Source organism: Vitis vinifera, chromosome 4 (assembly GCF_030704535.1).
Source record: "Vitis vinifera cultivar Pinot Noir 40024 chromosome 4, ASM3070453v1".
NCBI lineage: Eukaryota > Viridiplantae > Streptophyta > Magnoliopsida > Vitales > Vitaceae > Vitis > Vitis vinifera.
In genome coordinates, this window is record NC_081808.1 from 16,888,531 (window position 1) to 16,902,747 (window position 14,217).

The following is a 14,217-nucleotide window of genomic DNA, read 5'->3' on the forward strand; positions in this document are numbered from 1 at the left end:
AAGATTTGAAGCCTAGAAGCTCTTTAAGTAAGATAAGGAGTGAGATATTTTGTAAAAGGGGTCATAGGACGAGGTTTTAGACTTCTAGGTGTTTCTTATATTTTGAAAGAAAAACTAATTCTTTAACAGATCATTTCAGAGAAGCTCTTCCACAGAAGTTATAGGCCTGCCAAACAGGGTCTTACTCTGAAATGGCAGTGCCCCTAGTAACTAGGTTTATGTTGACCTTTAACAGTACCATTGGGGCTTGGCAAAATGGATTGGAAAGGACTAGGCTCCCCCAATCCCATCTAGAAAAAAGCATATTTCAGTGCCAGCTGGTTTGTTTGATTTAATTTGGACTCTTTCTCTTCCTTGTGATCAAGAAAATGAAGATGACCTTCCAGCTCATTATGCCTCTTGGCTTTGTGAACAGGCTTTTTGTCCCATAGCTGCTGTATCTTGTGTTCATGATAGTTTTTATTTGTTTTATGATCATTCTCTTGGTTGCTTCTCAGTTCTTAAATGTGGATATAGATAATCTCCATGTAGGTTTTCAACTTAAGATTATGATCCAATCAAAGTCTACATAAAAGAACAAATGTTCCCTTGTTCTCCAAGGATCCCCTTCTTGTAGTTGCCGCCTCGGATATTTGTCTATTAATAAGGAGAGTGTGCATAAGTGGGAATGTGCTGCCTTGTTTAACCCTCTCCTCTGCCCCCCTTTGTATTCGTTCCTTGTATTCTGGTTTTGAAGCTATGACAATGAGTGTAGTCACCAGGGAGAAAGGTTTGCTGAAGCTGGTGTATCCAGGTCGTTTTGTTGAGCTGCACAAGAATCCTGTAACTGTGGCTGAAGTCTTGAAGAAGAACCCCAGACACTGTGTCACACGCCCTGATGTCTTCAGGTTCCCATGGATTGTGGTTAGGCCAGATTCAGTTTTAAATCCTGGGAGAGTTTTCTTCGTTGTTCCCTACCACACCATTCATCGCTTGTTACAGTCAAAAGGATCCCAGGATCAGTCCTACTCCCTCCCAAAAGGGGACCCTCCTGATCACAATCAAGATCATCTTCCCCATCTTAGACAAACATCTGTATTAGATTCATGGCCAGAATTGACACCAGAGCACATAGGCTGTGAGTCATTTTTCAGTAGAAAATCTCATGTTGTGTCTCTCAATAAGCATAACTCCAAGTGTCAACCGCATGTAGTCGCCTATCTGAGCGATGACCAATCTCCTGAACAGAAGTATCCAATTGAGTGCTCAGTTAAGCTCACATCCGTCCATAGGCTTCTAAGGAAACGATCTCAAAACTTGTCCCAGAATAAGGGAAAATTCAAGCCAGAAGATTGTCGTGCAGAATGTCCTAGACAAAAATATCGAGTTGAAGCTGGCTCTAAAGTGATGAATTCAGATATGCAATACCATGATGGACTCCTTAAGAAATCTCCAATGAAGTTGCATGCCAAGATGAAAGCACAACATGATGGAGACCAACCTCCCAAGAAACGATATCCAGTTGAGAAATGGCCAACTGCCATTGATAACTACAAACATCACCAGCCACATTCTAAGCCACAAACTCCAGTCAATCCTCTTGTTGAGGCTAGACCCTTCTGTCATATCAGGCAATATGCTTTTGACACCAAAGATCTTGGCCTACAGCCCAGAACTGATCGTGGATCAGACCTCGAACATTCTAAGCAGGTCACTCAGTTGAAATCTTGTCTGAAGAAACATGAAGACAATGCTTCGAAGTCTCGAGATCTCAGGGTAACCTTTGCCTTTCCACTTGAGGATAACAGGAAGAAATTGAAAACTAAACCCTACAAGTTCCATTAGAATGTGGAGCCTCTTTAGATTGCTGGTAATTGCAGATCTGTGGATTCTTTTATTCATCAAACCACATCCATGCATCCAGCTAAGCTTAAAAAGCATCATCTCATTACCCATATCAAATTGCAGTCATGTTCCTTCAATGGTTACCTAAAACCTTGGGACTGGTGGATTCTTCCACCTTGATAGTGTTGGCATTGGCAATAACACTACTTGGTTTCATGGAATGAGTGTCTTGAGACCTTTGCTCTGGGAAATGATCAATACAAAGTGCATTTGTTTCTTGTTTCTGTCCATGTTGATGTTCTCTGTGGATTCAAGTGTAGTTAACATGAATTCTGTGTTGTATGTAGTCTATGATTTCATGGAATGTTCAAAATCTGTTTTCCAAGAGAGAGTTGAAAAATGATGTTCTCATTATAGTAGAAAGATGAAAGGTGCTAATTCTGTAACGATATAAACTAGTTTCTTGTGGTGTTTGCTTGATTGTATGACCATTAACATTGTGACGTATTTCTTCATTTCCGATTAAACCATGTGTTTATATCAGGAAACCTGCTTGCACTATTAGGAATGAACTGAAATCAATCATTATGACCATTGTTTTCTTTTCCTATTTTCAAAAGTATTCTTAGTGGTATCCCCTTGCTCCCAATCTGCACTCCCTGTGTCTGAGATCGGTATTCAGCAGAGAGGTCAAGGGCCTCTCTGGATGGAGCTTTGACCTGAGTAACTGTAATTTCTTCAGAGAATTTACTATGGAACTCCCAGGGGCGGCATAGATACAAATGGGTGTCCTCTCCCTGCAACTTTCTTCATCTGGGTGCAGGGGGTGGTTTTCAAACCACAATGCCAGTAGTAGAATAGATGATGGACATCCCTCCAGTAGGATTGATTGTCTCAAAAGTAAGATCTGTCACATTCAGTAGGCACTTACAAAAGAGCATACGAGAGTGAAGATCTTGGAGAAAGGAGACCAAATCAATGAAATTTCCCTTTTTATTCACTTTGCATTTAAGTTTTGAATAAATTTAGCCAGCGACCCTTGTAGATATGCGTGATATTCTTCACCCGAAAACTCCTCAGATTGATTCAAACCCCAACTGCTGTTTACCTCATTGCGCTTATCAGAGGGTGTCATGGGCTTGAATGAGCCATTCCAGTCATTATATTTAGGTGGCCTCACTCTGGATGGACTGAATTTCATATGATGCTTCAGTCTCATCAAATGTGAGGAAGGGCTGTGAACTATTGTTTCATTCAATGGTTTATCCGCACCATAAACCTTCTTCGACTCTTGTTTCTGGTAAAAAGAGATATGATGTCCATTACGATTAGCCATATGATCACCAGGCACATCTCCTTCCAATATTTTTAAAACCTGCAGAATCAATGCTCATTTCACTGAGAGTAAAAACGGAAAATCATGGAAGAACAGAAAACTCATGGCTGATATCGAGAGTTGTAAGCAACAAAAACCTTGGACATTCTGGGTCTCTTTTCCGGGTGAGGTGAGACATAAGCTGGCTGCAACCATCATACACTCTACTTCCTTCGCTACATAGTTATCCTCCAATCTAGGATCTATCATCTTCATCTCAAGCAGTGGGCAACCCTGCAACAACACAAAAACCAGAATAAATTGCTAGAAAACCAGTGTTGATCATCCTTTTTCTGCACTGAGAACCCTTATGTTTTTCTCAGAAGCCAGAAACAATTGAGGGTAAGGGATCAAACTTGCCCAGTCTAGTAGGAGTTGCTGTCCCAAGTGTCTGGACAGCTCTGTGGCCTTGCAGCCACTTAACAGCTCTAACAGAACAACTCCAAATGCATATACATCAGCTTTCTCTGTTATTAGTCCAGTCTGCGTGTACTCGGGCGCCAAGTAGCTAAAAAAACATATACATCGTCCATGGAAAATAGATGAATAGGTATACAAAATGAAACTCTAGAGGCAATTGTACATTCTTCTGTCAATTCCAAGTTCTTGAAGATGGGATCGCATACACTACAGAGGGTTAACAACAGAGTTGACAGCTCTTTAAGTGAAGTTCTGTGTTGATTAAACCTTCATTATTTTTTTTGTTAGATTGTTATGATGATTTCTTGCTATGAGGGATTAATAGAAGTTTTTATAAAATTAAGAACATTTATATTAATATATTTTATCAAAAAAGCAAAAGGTTGGCCTGGTAGATCTTTAGATGGTTTGGCCAGCCCGGAGCCAGCTTGGCCAGCGTTGATCTTTGATGGGCTAGGCCTGATAATTTTCTGGGCTTAGGCTTGACTTGATTGCATAATGAGACTTGCTATTTTAGAAATATTTTAATATGTATTTATATATATATATATTGTTCAATGACATTTTTACCCTCAACTTTTTATTCAAAAAGTGCTTGAAGTTATATAGGGATTAATAAATTGTTGAAGGGTAATTTTGTCCAAAAGGCGTTACACTTCATGTTTTCAAAAGAGGGAAGTCATTCTTCCAAATTTGGGTTTTCAATAACCCTTTTAATCAAATAACCCTATTTTATGTAATAACAAGGGATGATAATTATGATCTAATGAGGGTTTTTTTTCTGAATCTTAAAGAATTTGAGAACTCTGAACTCATGTAAGTAGAGGCTCTGGTAGAGCCCGAGCCCGGATAAAACCCTATGGGATGGGCTAGGGCCTTAATGTGTGGGTTCTAGGTGGGCTATTAATGGGCTTGGGCTCACCTGTTTGCGGAAGATCCCTAGGATGCCAGTGACTTGGGAGCTCAGTATCGGCTTTGTTCGATGCAGTATGAAACAACACGATTTTTAGAATGTCAAGTTGAACTATTGACACAACGAATATATATTTTGATGTAGAATTTTCTGAAAATGATATGCATGAGGAGAATTTTAGTACCCGAATGCACCGATAACCCGTGTTTCCTCAGCTGTTTGGCCGTCTGCTTGCCATCTTGCTAGACCAAAATCACCCACCTGCATATGATGAAGAGTTTGGATGATCAAGTAGGATCATATACGCATTTGATCTGTTTGTTTCAATGGAAATTAAAGGAAAATCACAAAACAAAAAATGTCATGAAACAAAACTATTAAGAGATGGGCTGCATTTTTTTTTAAAAAAAAAATAAGGCCAGTGAAACAACTGAGAGTGATTGAATGTTGTGTGTGTGAAAGAGAGGGGGGGGGGGGGGGGGGGGGGGGGGGGGGGGGGAGAGAGAGAGAGAGAGAGAGAGAGAGAGAGAGACCATGGGTTCAAAGTCATGGGTTAGAAGTATATTGGTAGGTCTGAAGTCTCTATGTACGATGCAACCCACTCTGCAATCTTCATGAAGATATCTCAAACCTCTTGCAGCTCCTAATGCAACCTTCATCCTACTGTCCCAACTCATTACTTCATTTGTTTCTCTTCCTGCATTAACAGGAGGTTTTATATTGAACTGAAATTTAAGAAAATGAACTGCAGCAAAGGCCTAATAGCAGTGACAATGTTGCTTAAGCTCACCATACAAATGCTTGTCCAAAGAGCCATTGCAAGCAAACTCGTATACAAGGATCCACTTGACCTCCACACAATATCCCACCAGCATCACCAAATTCCTATGCTGTGCACACCTCAGTACTTCAACTTCGGAGCAAAACTCTGACGCTCCTTGTGCACTCAACATCTTGTGTTGCTTCACTGCAACAACCTGCCCGTCAGGCAAGACCCCTCTGTAGACAGCACCATATCCACCTTCTGCTAAGAAGTTCTGCCTCGAAAACCCATCTGTTGCTTTGATGATTTCTTTGTAGTCGAATTTCCTTGGTGCCTTGCCAAAAATTGGAGCATTGTGCTTGCAAACTGAGCAAAGGGGTGGGGGAGTGGGTGGGTGTTTGATGGAAAGTGACATGGTTTTTCTGATGCTTGAAGTTCTGTCGATGGTTGAAGAAAGAGGAGACGTGATTGGTTCAATTCTGTTGGTAGCCATAGAGTCTCTTCTGGTAGTCAGCTGAGTTGATTGCTTTGGACTCCCCAAGTTTCTCCACATGCGCGGCGAATCAATTGATCTTCTAGTACCTCTGTTCTCATCTGGTTTATATGGACACTAAGGTTAATAATGGAGAATGTTTGTAAACCAAATTACAGGAGACACACTCCTTACCATTTTGGATCTTTGGAAGAGCATTGCAGGCCTTGGTTTTCTCCTTCATCGTGCAGGCTGGTGACTTTTGAGGTGACTGGACAGTGTCTAATCTCGGCACCATTGCCAATGGCTGAGATTTACTGTATGAAGGGGTGAAGTCAAATCTTTCTTCTTCCACTTCCACTACTTGGTGGAAGTACTGAGAGTTCAGATGAAAAGTGGAACCAACCGGTTTGAGGTCAGCAACTGAAGGGCTGGCCTTACTGAACTTGTCCTTGTCATTGGACATGAAGGATGAGGCATCCGTTCCATTACAAGGGCTATCTAAACCGAGACTGCTTCTGGTTGTTAGACTGTTGCAATCAGGATTATAAGCGAGATTATAAGTAGGAATAATGCCAAGCATGTCAGCTACTGTAGGATCGGTTTGAAGTTCCCTCGTAGCAAGTTTTCTTAATTTTGGTGGATCAACCGCCCTAAGGATCCTTGGGATGGCATGGTCTATAAGTACGACGTTGCAGTCCAGTTGCTTCAGGCAGCAATCGCTTTCCTTCTTCAACCGCCTGTTCAAAGTTTTTAAGGAAATTACTTCCATATACAACTTTATCATCCAGTAGAACCATAGTTTATCAGCTTTCTTTTCCCCAACCTCGTCCAAACTAAGAAAGGGATGAATGCTCAATCCAACATCTCAAAATGCACATTATCAATGGAGAGGAAATTAAATCCAGTAATTTTTTAGTTGCCTAAGTAGTTATCAGTTGTCTGAATAATTTCAGGTATGGTTTCAATTTCTGAGAAATTCATACAAGATTTTTACCTAGCCAGAATCATAGTTGGTAATTTTTTTCCCTCTTGATGACCAGCCTGAAATTTGAGTCTACTCTTGATTTTGCAGCTATGGAAGGAGGAATATACGTGGAAGATTACCTATCCAGAATGATCCAGGTTGCTCCTAGTTCTCCGGCTTTTGTAGCAACCGCCCCCATCTCTGCATCAGCTAGAACTTCAGCTGCAGTTTGGACCTGTCATCCGATGATTGATCATATAACCCAACAACAATTGTTACAAAACAACACTGTGAGAAGGAAACACCCCCTGTACCTGCTTGACATTGTGGGCTAAACACAGTTGCTGCATCATCTGAACACAGACACCGTTGATTCGATTGGATGCATCATCCTGAGCTCTATTAACAAGGCCCGCCTGATCAGATGTTGAACTCTCCTCCTGCCTAAGACCCAGTTTCTTTAGCAGACCTGAAGCAACAAAAAGAATCAAAACATGGAAGACATGGCTAACAAAACTGTCCAAACCAAGCAGAAAGGAGAAATGGAAACCTACAAGAAAGAAACTGATGGGTCTGGCTTCGGCTAGCCAGAGGACGTCCACATGAAGGAACAACAGCGAGAAGAATCAAAGAATCCATGGCTTTGATCAGGTTGCGTACTGCCCATTCGAGTGCATAGTCTGTGATCTCTTTGCTTGCATCAACTGCCACTATTATCACATTGCCATTCATCTCTTGTTGAAGATATAGAACAAGGTGTCACAAGATCATAATCCCCTTAAATATCCATGCAGCACTTGGACAACTTAAAAATTCTGGTACCTGACTTAAGAGCCCTTGATACTGACTAAAAAAGGAATGAGAAATATATCTTGGAAGTTTTGAGCTATGGTGTCCCAAAGACCATCAATACAAGAAGGCAAACAAAGACAGTTTGTTTAGCACAAAACTCATGTGCTGCACTTAGAAAACTTTAAAACTGTGAAAACCCGGGTTGTAAATGATTGAAGTTTTGAGTTGTAGAACCTCAGAGCATCAAACCAAGAAGGGAACAAAGATAGGACTTCGTAAAAGACAGTTGTGTATTACTCTTTGTTATAAAATGTGAAAGAAAGCGACATGGAATGGAACAGCAGAAAAAACACATTTGGCAAAGAGGGCGACCGCGTCTAGAGGAGGATGCATTGGACACTACTGGGCAGAAGAAGGTGAAGCAGTGGAAATGTTCTTCGTTGTCTGTTTGCATTTGGAGGGAGATGTCCTATTCTCCATATAATCATGCTACATATTTACTTTAGAGCTTCCCCTCTATCAATATTCAAACATCCCATGTATGATAACTATAAAGCTTTTGACCGTTTCTATGTGCCAGTGTTGATAAACCCTTCTCTTTGAGAAAGGTCATTGTTATATGAACACCAAAGGCACAATTTTTTATTACATTATTGGAGTATTTTAGGAGTTTTTAATTATTGAATGGGACTCACATATGAAGTTTAGTTTTATTGGTTTTAAACTTTTTTTTATATATAATATTTCTATACATAATAAAAAATTGGGTTTTTTTTTTTTAATAATTAGAAGGATAAAAAGATATGTTTGGATACAATTTCTTTTTCTATTTTTAAAAGAGAAAAAATAGCAATTTCTTTTATTTAAAATAAAAAATAATAATAAAACTCTTAAAAATTTAGGGCTTGTTTGATCATGTTTTCAAAAATTATTTTAACTTAAAAATGGTTTTTAAAAACAAGTTTAAAAAAACATGGCCAAGGCCCATGTTTTCCTTTTGTTTTTGAAAACTAGTAAAAATAATTCCTACTTGTTCTTTAAATATTGTTATATATTTCACTTTGTTTTTAAAAATTGTTTTAAGAGAAAAACGGTCAAATAGTATTAGAATTTTTTAAAAACATTTTAAAAAAAAAACATAATACTATTTTAAAATATCACACATCCAAATATATCATGATCTAAATAGTTAATGAATATATATGTTGATTTATCTAAATATCAATGAATTTTTAGAAGAAATACTCAAACAAATTAATCATATGCCAGGAATTGGATTTGAACTAGTGATATGAGGATTTTCAATCCTCTGCTCTATCAGTTGAGTTATCCCGGCTATTCCCTATGCATCATCATCATTTTACTAGATAACTTGATTTATGTCAATAAAAAGACAAAAGGGTATTATAAAATAAAGTATTATCCAATACCTAAATTTACTCTTGTTGTGGGGTTATAAAATATTACTCAGTTATCCAAAATAAATAAATAAAAGGATTGTTAAATTTCTCATAATTATATATATTCAAAATCTTTACCAACCATACATGTACCAAAGAAAACAAAAATTGATAGTGGATGTGGATGTAGATGTAGATTTAATTAAATTGTTGAAGTAGAAGATGAATCTATGTTGAATATTAATATTACGGATAATAAAGGCCGGCCTAGTTTGAAATTCAATCTCTTGTTTGAGGATTTTCAACCATGCCGTCTTAAGTATTCTAATTAAGGGCTAAAAGTAATCATGTTTATTAGTTTAAGCTTGTAGAGACATTAATCTTTCAAATCATCAAATTAAGTGGGTTTCAAGTTGATTAGGTCAAACTAATGTTATAAATTGAAATGTTCAAATGTGTAATTTCAGTAAATATAATACGACTTAAGATGAATTATAAAATCAACTTATTAGGTCTTAAGATATTTGAGATTTAGGTACGAATTGCTGGTGTCATTCTTATGTCACCCACTCAAATGGCCGGGTGATATGAATAAGTAAACTGGATAGCCTGCAATAAAAAACTGAAGTTGAACCGATCACAAATTATAAAATACTTAAATTTAAATATGAAATTGACCTTTGAGTCATACTTTTGATCATGTATTCAAGCTTTTTCCAATTTCAAAACAAGTACCCACCCACTATATATAAAAAAATACAAAAGCATTTTTGGCAATCAAATAAAATAAAAATAATATAACAAATTGTTGGAGTTGGGTTTGGGTGCGCTAATTTCATCCCATCCAATAAATGGGAGAAATAAGGAGAGTAGTTTCTAGGAGTTTTAAAACTACCTTGCCATTATTAAATAAAAAATAAAAAATAAAATGTTTTTTTTTCTTTCTCAAGAGAATTGTCTCTCCTGGAAAACATGTTGTTTTCTTTTCTCTTTAAATAAAAAAAAAAACATACATTCTTTTTTCTAAAGAAAAAAAAAGTTATTTATCAAAGTTTTTCCTATTTTTATCCTTGAAAACGAAGGTTAAAGCTCTTGTATTATGAGAAAAAATGGTTCTTGTATTCGTAGTTCCATTCATTATTTGAGGCGAGAAAACTGATCAGTGAAACAACCATCAAGATTCTTGAACATTTCAGAAGGTAACTTAGAAATCTTATTTTTTATCATAAATAATTGAAAATAAAGCATTACCTATCAAATTAATTTTTTTAAAAAAATATTTGGAAACCTAAAAAAAAAAAAAGTTAAAAATATTTCAATTTTTCAAACAAATTTTTGTTTTAAAATACCTTAGAAAAATATTTTTGAAAATTATTCTCAAAAACCGTTTTTTGGTAATAGTTTTAAAAAATGTTCACAAATAGACCCTAAATTTTGTCCCATTCATCAAGTTTAAATTATTACTATTATTATTATTTTTTTGAGAATGAGAATAAGAATAATAAAAAAAAAATCATTACCATAAAAATCACAACTCCGGCTCTCACTATGACTTTGATTCCTCTAATTCACCTCAACTTTCATCCTATTTCTATTCTTATTCCTGTGTATCAAATGCATCCATTATGTTAGAAATATTGAAATAAAGAATGAAAACCGTGACCTTCATTCAATTTCCATTCATTAATATGTTTCAAAGAGTTATTAGAACGAAAATATAAATAAACTAAATTTCATTTTTGTTAAGATCTTAATCCATCTCTCTCACATGTATTATGATTAAACTCCATTCTCATACTTAATTCCACCTATTAAACTGTGGACCCCGCATTTCGGCTCATACGTTTTCCAATTGATGGTGAACTCGATTTTTTTTATTTGAAAATGATTTTATTTATTAAAAAAAATGACTTGGAGTCGCCACTTATTTTTGTTTTATTTTTAAAAAGGTAAACAAAGTAAGAAAAAAAACCCTAAGTGTGACTCCTTATTTTGGAAAAGGTGATCTGTGAAAAACCGGATTGGGCTCGGGGGTCAGGTTACTTATCAAGAAGGTACGGTAAAGACTATAGCACCCCTCTAAGTCCTTAAAGTCGGGTCTCTACTAATAAAATGAAGCTAACGTGACGATCAATAAGAAAATCAACGGATACTCAAATCGACTGTGCACATATGGGAATCAGAACATGCATAGAGAATGACTAGAATGGGAGTGGATGAGTACCTGGGCCACGAACGAGCAATGCGCTATCATAAAAATGGGGTCAGTGTACAATGAAGAGCACAAAACATATCACATGCGTCACCAAATAGAAATTAAAACTGCTCGAGGGAAAAATGGATTTTGAAATTTATTTGAAAATTGGAGTCTTAGAGATTGTTTGAAAATTGGATTTTTAGGAATTAAATGTAAGAATGATAATTTTAGAAATTAAATTTGAAAGAAATTGGAATTTTGGAAATTATTTGAGAGTTTGGGATTTTTAGAAAAAAATATTAAATTACGAAAATTGTGACTTTGGAAATTAAATTTTGAAAGAGATCAGAATTGAAAATTAGTTGAGAAGTAGAAAGTATGAAAATTAAATTATAAAAAAACTGGAAATCTTGAAAATCATTCAAAGGCGGAATTTTTGGAAATAAATGAATAAGTGAATAAATAAATGAATGGAATAATAATAATGACAAAATAATAATGATTGGATAAATAATTGCGAAAGTTAGAATTTTGGAAATTGGGAATTGAACTTAGGGATTAGAAATTTAAAGAATTATTTAAAGATGAAATTTTAAATAAATGAACGAATGAATAAATAAATGAATAGAATAACAAAAATAATAACGATTTGATAAATACATGTGAAAGTTAGAATTTTAGAAATTGGAAATTGAATTTAGAGATTGGAAATTCGAAGGATTATTTAGAGATGAGATTTTAAATACATGAATATGTGAATAAGTAAATGAATGGAATAATAATAATAACTAAAATAATCATTAAACAAATGAATGTGAATGGTGGAGTTTTTGAGATTGGAAATTAGATTTGGAAGTTAGATTTTTAAAGAATTGAGCTTTAATGATTGAAATTTTTAAAGAAAACAAACAAATAAATAAATGAAATAATGATAATAATAATGAAAATAATATTTAAATGAATGGACGTGAATAATGGAATTTTTTAGATTAAAAATTAAATTTGGAAGTTAGATTTTTGAAGAATTGAACTTTAATGATTGGATTTTTTTTTAAGAAATAAATAAATAAATATGGAATAATGATAATAATAATAATAGCAAAAATAATATTTAAACGAATGAACGTGGATAGTGGAATTTTTTGAGATTGAAAATTAAATTTGGAAAACGGAATTTTGAAAAAAATTATTTGAAAGTGGAATTTTTTTTAAATAAATAAATAAATAAAATGATGATAATAATAAATATAATAACAATAATGATAATAAATAAATAAATGTTAAAGTTGGAATTTTGTAAAATTGGGAATTAAATTTGGAATTCGGAATTTGGAAGAGTTAATTAAAGATGGAATTTAAAAAAATAAATAAATAAGGTAATAGTAATAACGAAAATAATGATGATTAAATAAATATATGTGGAGATTGGAATTCTGGAAATCGAAAATTTGAAGAATTATTTAAAGATAGAAATTAAAATTAAATTTGAAAATAATTAAAGTTTGGGAAGTCAAAGTTTTTTTTTTAAAAAAAAAAATTAAACTTAAAAATTGGAGTTTTGAAAAATTAAATAAAAAATTAGGTTTCGAAAATTTATTTGAAAATGAAAGTTTGGAAAATTAAATTTAAAAATAATTAAAGTTCAGAAAGTTAAAGTTTTGAGAATTAAACTTAAAAAAAAATGGAATTTTGAATAAATTAATTAAAAATTGGAATGGAAATAAGATTTTTTAAAAAGCTAGAATCTTGAAAATCATTTTAAAAAGAATTTGCCAAAAATAAAAAGTTTGCATGTGAGGATAAAAAAACAATAAATAAATAACTAAGGGCACGTGTTTGCCCACTAAAGGTTTGTGGTGTTGTTTTCCCAACAAAAAAATAAATTAAAAAGATTAATAATAATAATAATAATCATTTTTCTAGGGTCATTTTTAAGTGCAAGTGGTCCAGTAGCAATTCATGGTGGTCAACAAATTCAAAGAATAACATTTCCGTCAGAGAGCCAAAGAAAAGCCATGATATCTAATAAATGAACTTCTAGTGGCAGGGTCCACTAAAAACCCCTTGAGACCATTTCCTTTAATGTATTTTCCACCACACTAGCTTTTGTAGCCTACATTATGACATGTCCTCCAGCATCCTCGGGACTCATTTTTTTCTTTGGTATTAAATTCAAACAAATCGTCACCTCACGGCCTTTCCATCATCTCCTCAACATCTTCATCAATCTGCTTATCCCCCAGTTTCAGTCCAGCCTTTGCTCTCTCAAAAAAATAAAATGAAATCGTCCTCGGCAAGCTGCCCAATACACCATCGAATCCATGTAACACCATATCTCCCTTTTTTAACTTAATTAAATGTCCAGTAGCCAATCTCTAACCTCATCTGTCGGTGATACACACAATGCTATGCACCCCAAAAAAAACCCACAGAAAACAGAGGAGAATGGCAAGAGAACAGAGCATGAAGAAAAGAAACAAAAAAAAAAAAAGAACCTGTGAAAGCTACATTTCACGTTTCGTTCCAAGGGACTTAGGATGGTGGGAGGGAGGCAACCAAATTGAAACAGGAAAAAAAAACGACAAACAAATCTCCAAATAAAGCCAAGTGCAAAAGAGCTTTGTTGGGTTTAAATAATGCTAAAAAAGAACAGTGACTAAAACAATAATAAAGAGCATATTGAACAAGCTAAACAAATCAACAAAACTCATGTGCAAACTATGTTAGCAATAATCAAATGTGCACACCAAAACCTTAAATAGCAAAAGAAGAAGACAATAGGCATAGAAACTGAAGGTGAACAAGAGAATATCCAGCAAACTCACCTGAGGAGTCTAAGCAATAGAACTTTTTCAAGCTTCACCCCGCTCCCCTCTTAGTACTGATTCCTGTGTCACCCTCCTTCAAGGTGCTTCCCCAGCGTGTTTCTTCCTTCCTTTCCCCACCCCCTAGATCTCAGCTCCTCTGTGACCCAACCTCCTACACCCAACGTCCCTCACTCTTCTTTCTTATTTCTGTCTTCCTTAGCAAGCCACTACCCGCTCTCCTATTCACCCCTCAGCAAGCATGGCCTCTTCAATCACCCTCTTGGCCA

At 35.2% G+C, this 14,217-nt stretch overlaps 1 protein-coding gene across 1 annotated transcript; it reads right to left on the reverse strand.

The window, feature by feature from the left end:
• Positions 1 to 2,449: 2,449 nt before the first annotated feature.
• On the reverse strand, positions 2,450 to 7,466 carry LOC100256234 (uncharacterized). The gene is made up of 11 exons (XM_059736580.1): positions 7,289 to 7,466; positions 7,049 to 7,203; positions 6,875 to 6,969; positions 5,963 to 6,507; positions 5,323 to 5,889; positions 5,123 to 5,229; positions 4,717 to 4,793; positions 3,506 to 3,707; positions 3,305 to 3,433; positions 2,933 to 3,199; positions 2,450 to 2,731 (listed from the first exon to the last, which is right to left on the reverse strand). Exons 1-11 carry the CDS (start codon positions 7,464 to 7,466, stop codon positions 2,450 to 2,452), a joined length of 2,604 nt encoding a protein of 867 aa, XP_059592563.1.
• Positions 7,467 to 14,217: the final 6,751 nt, after the last annotated feature.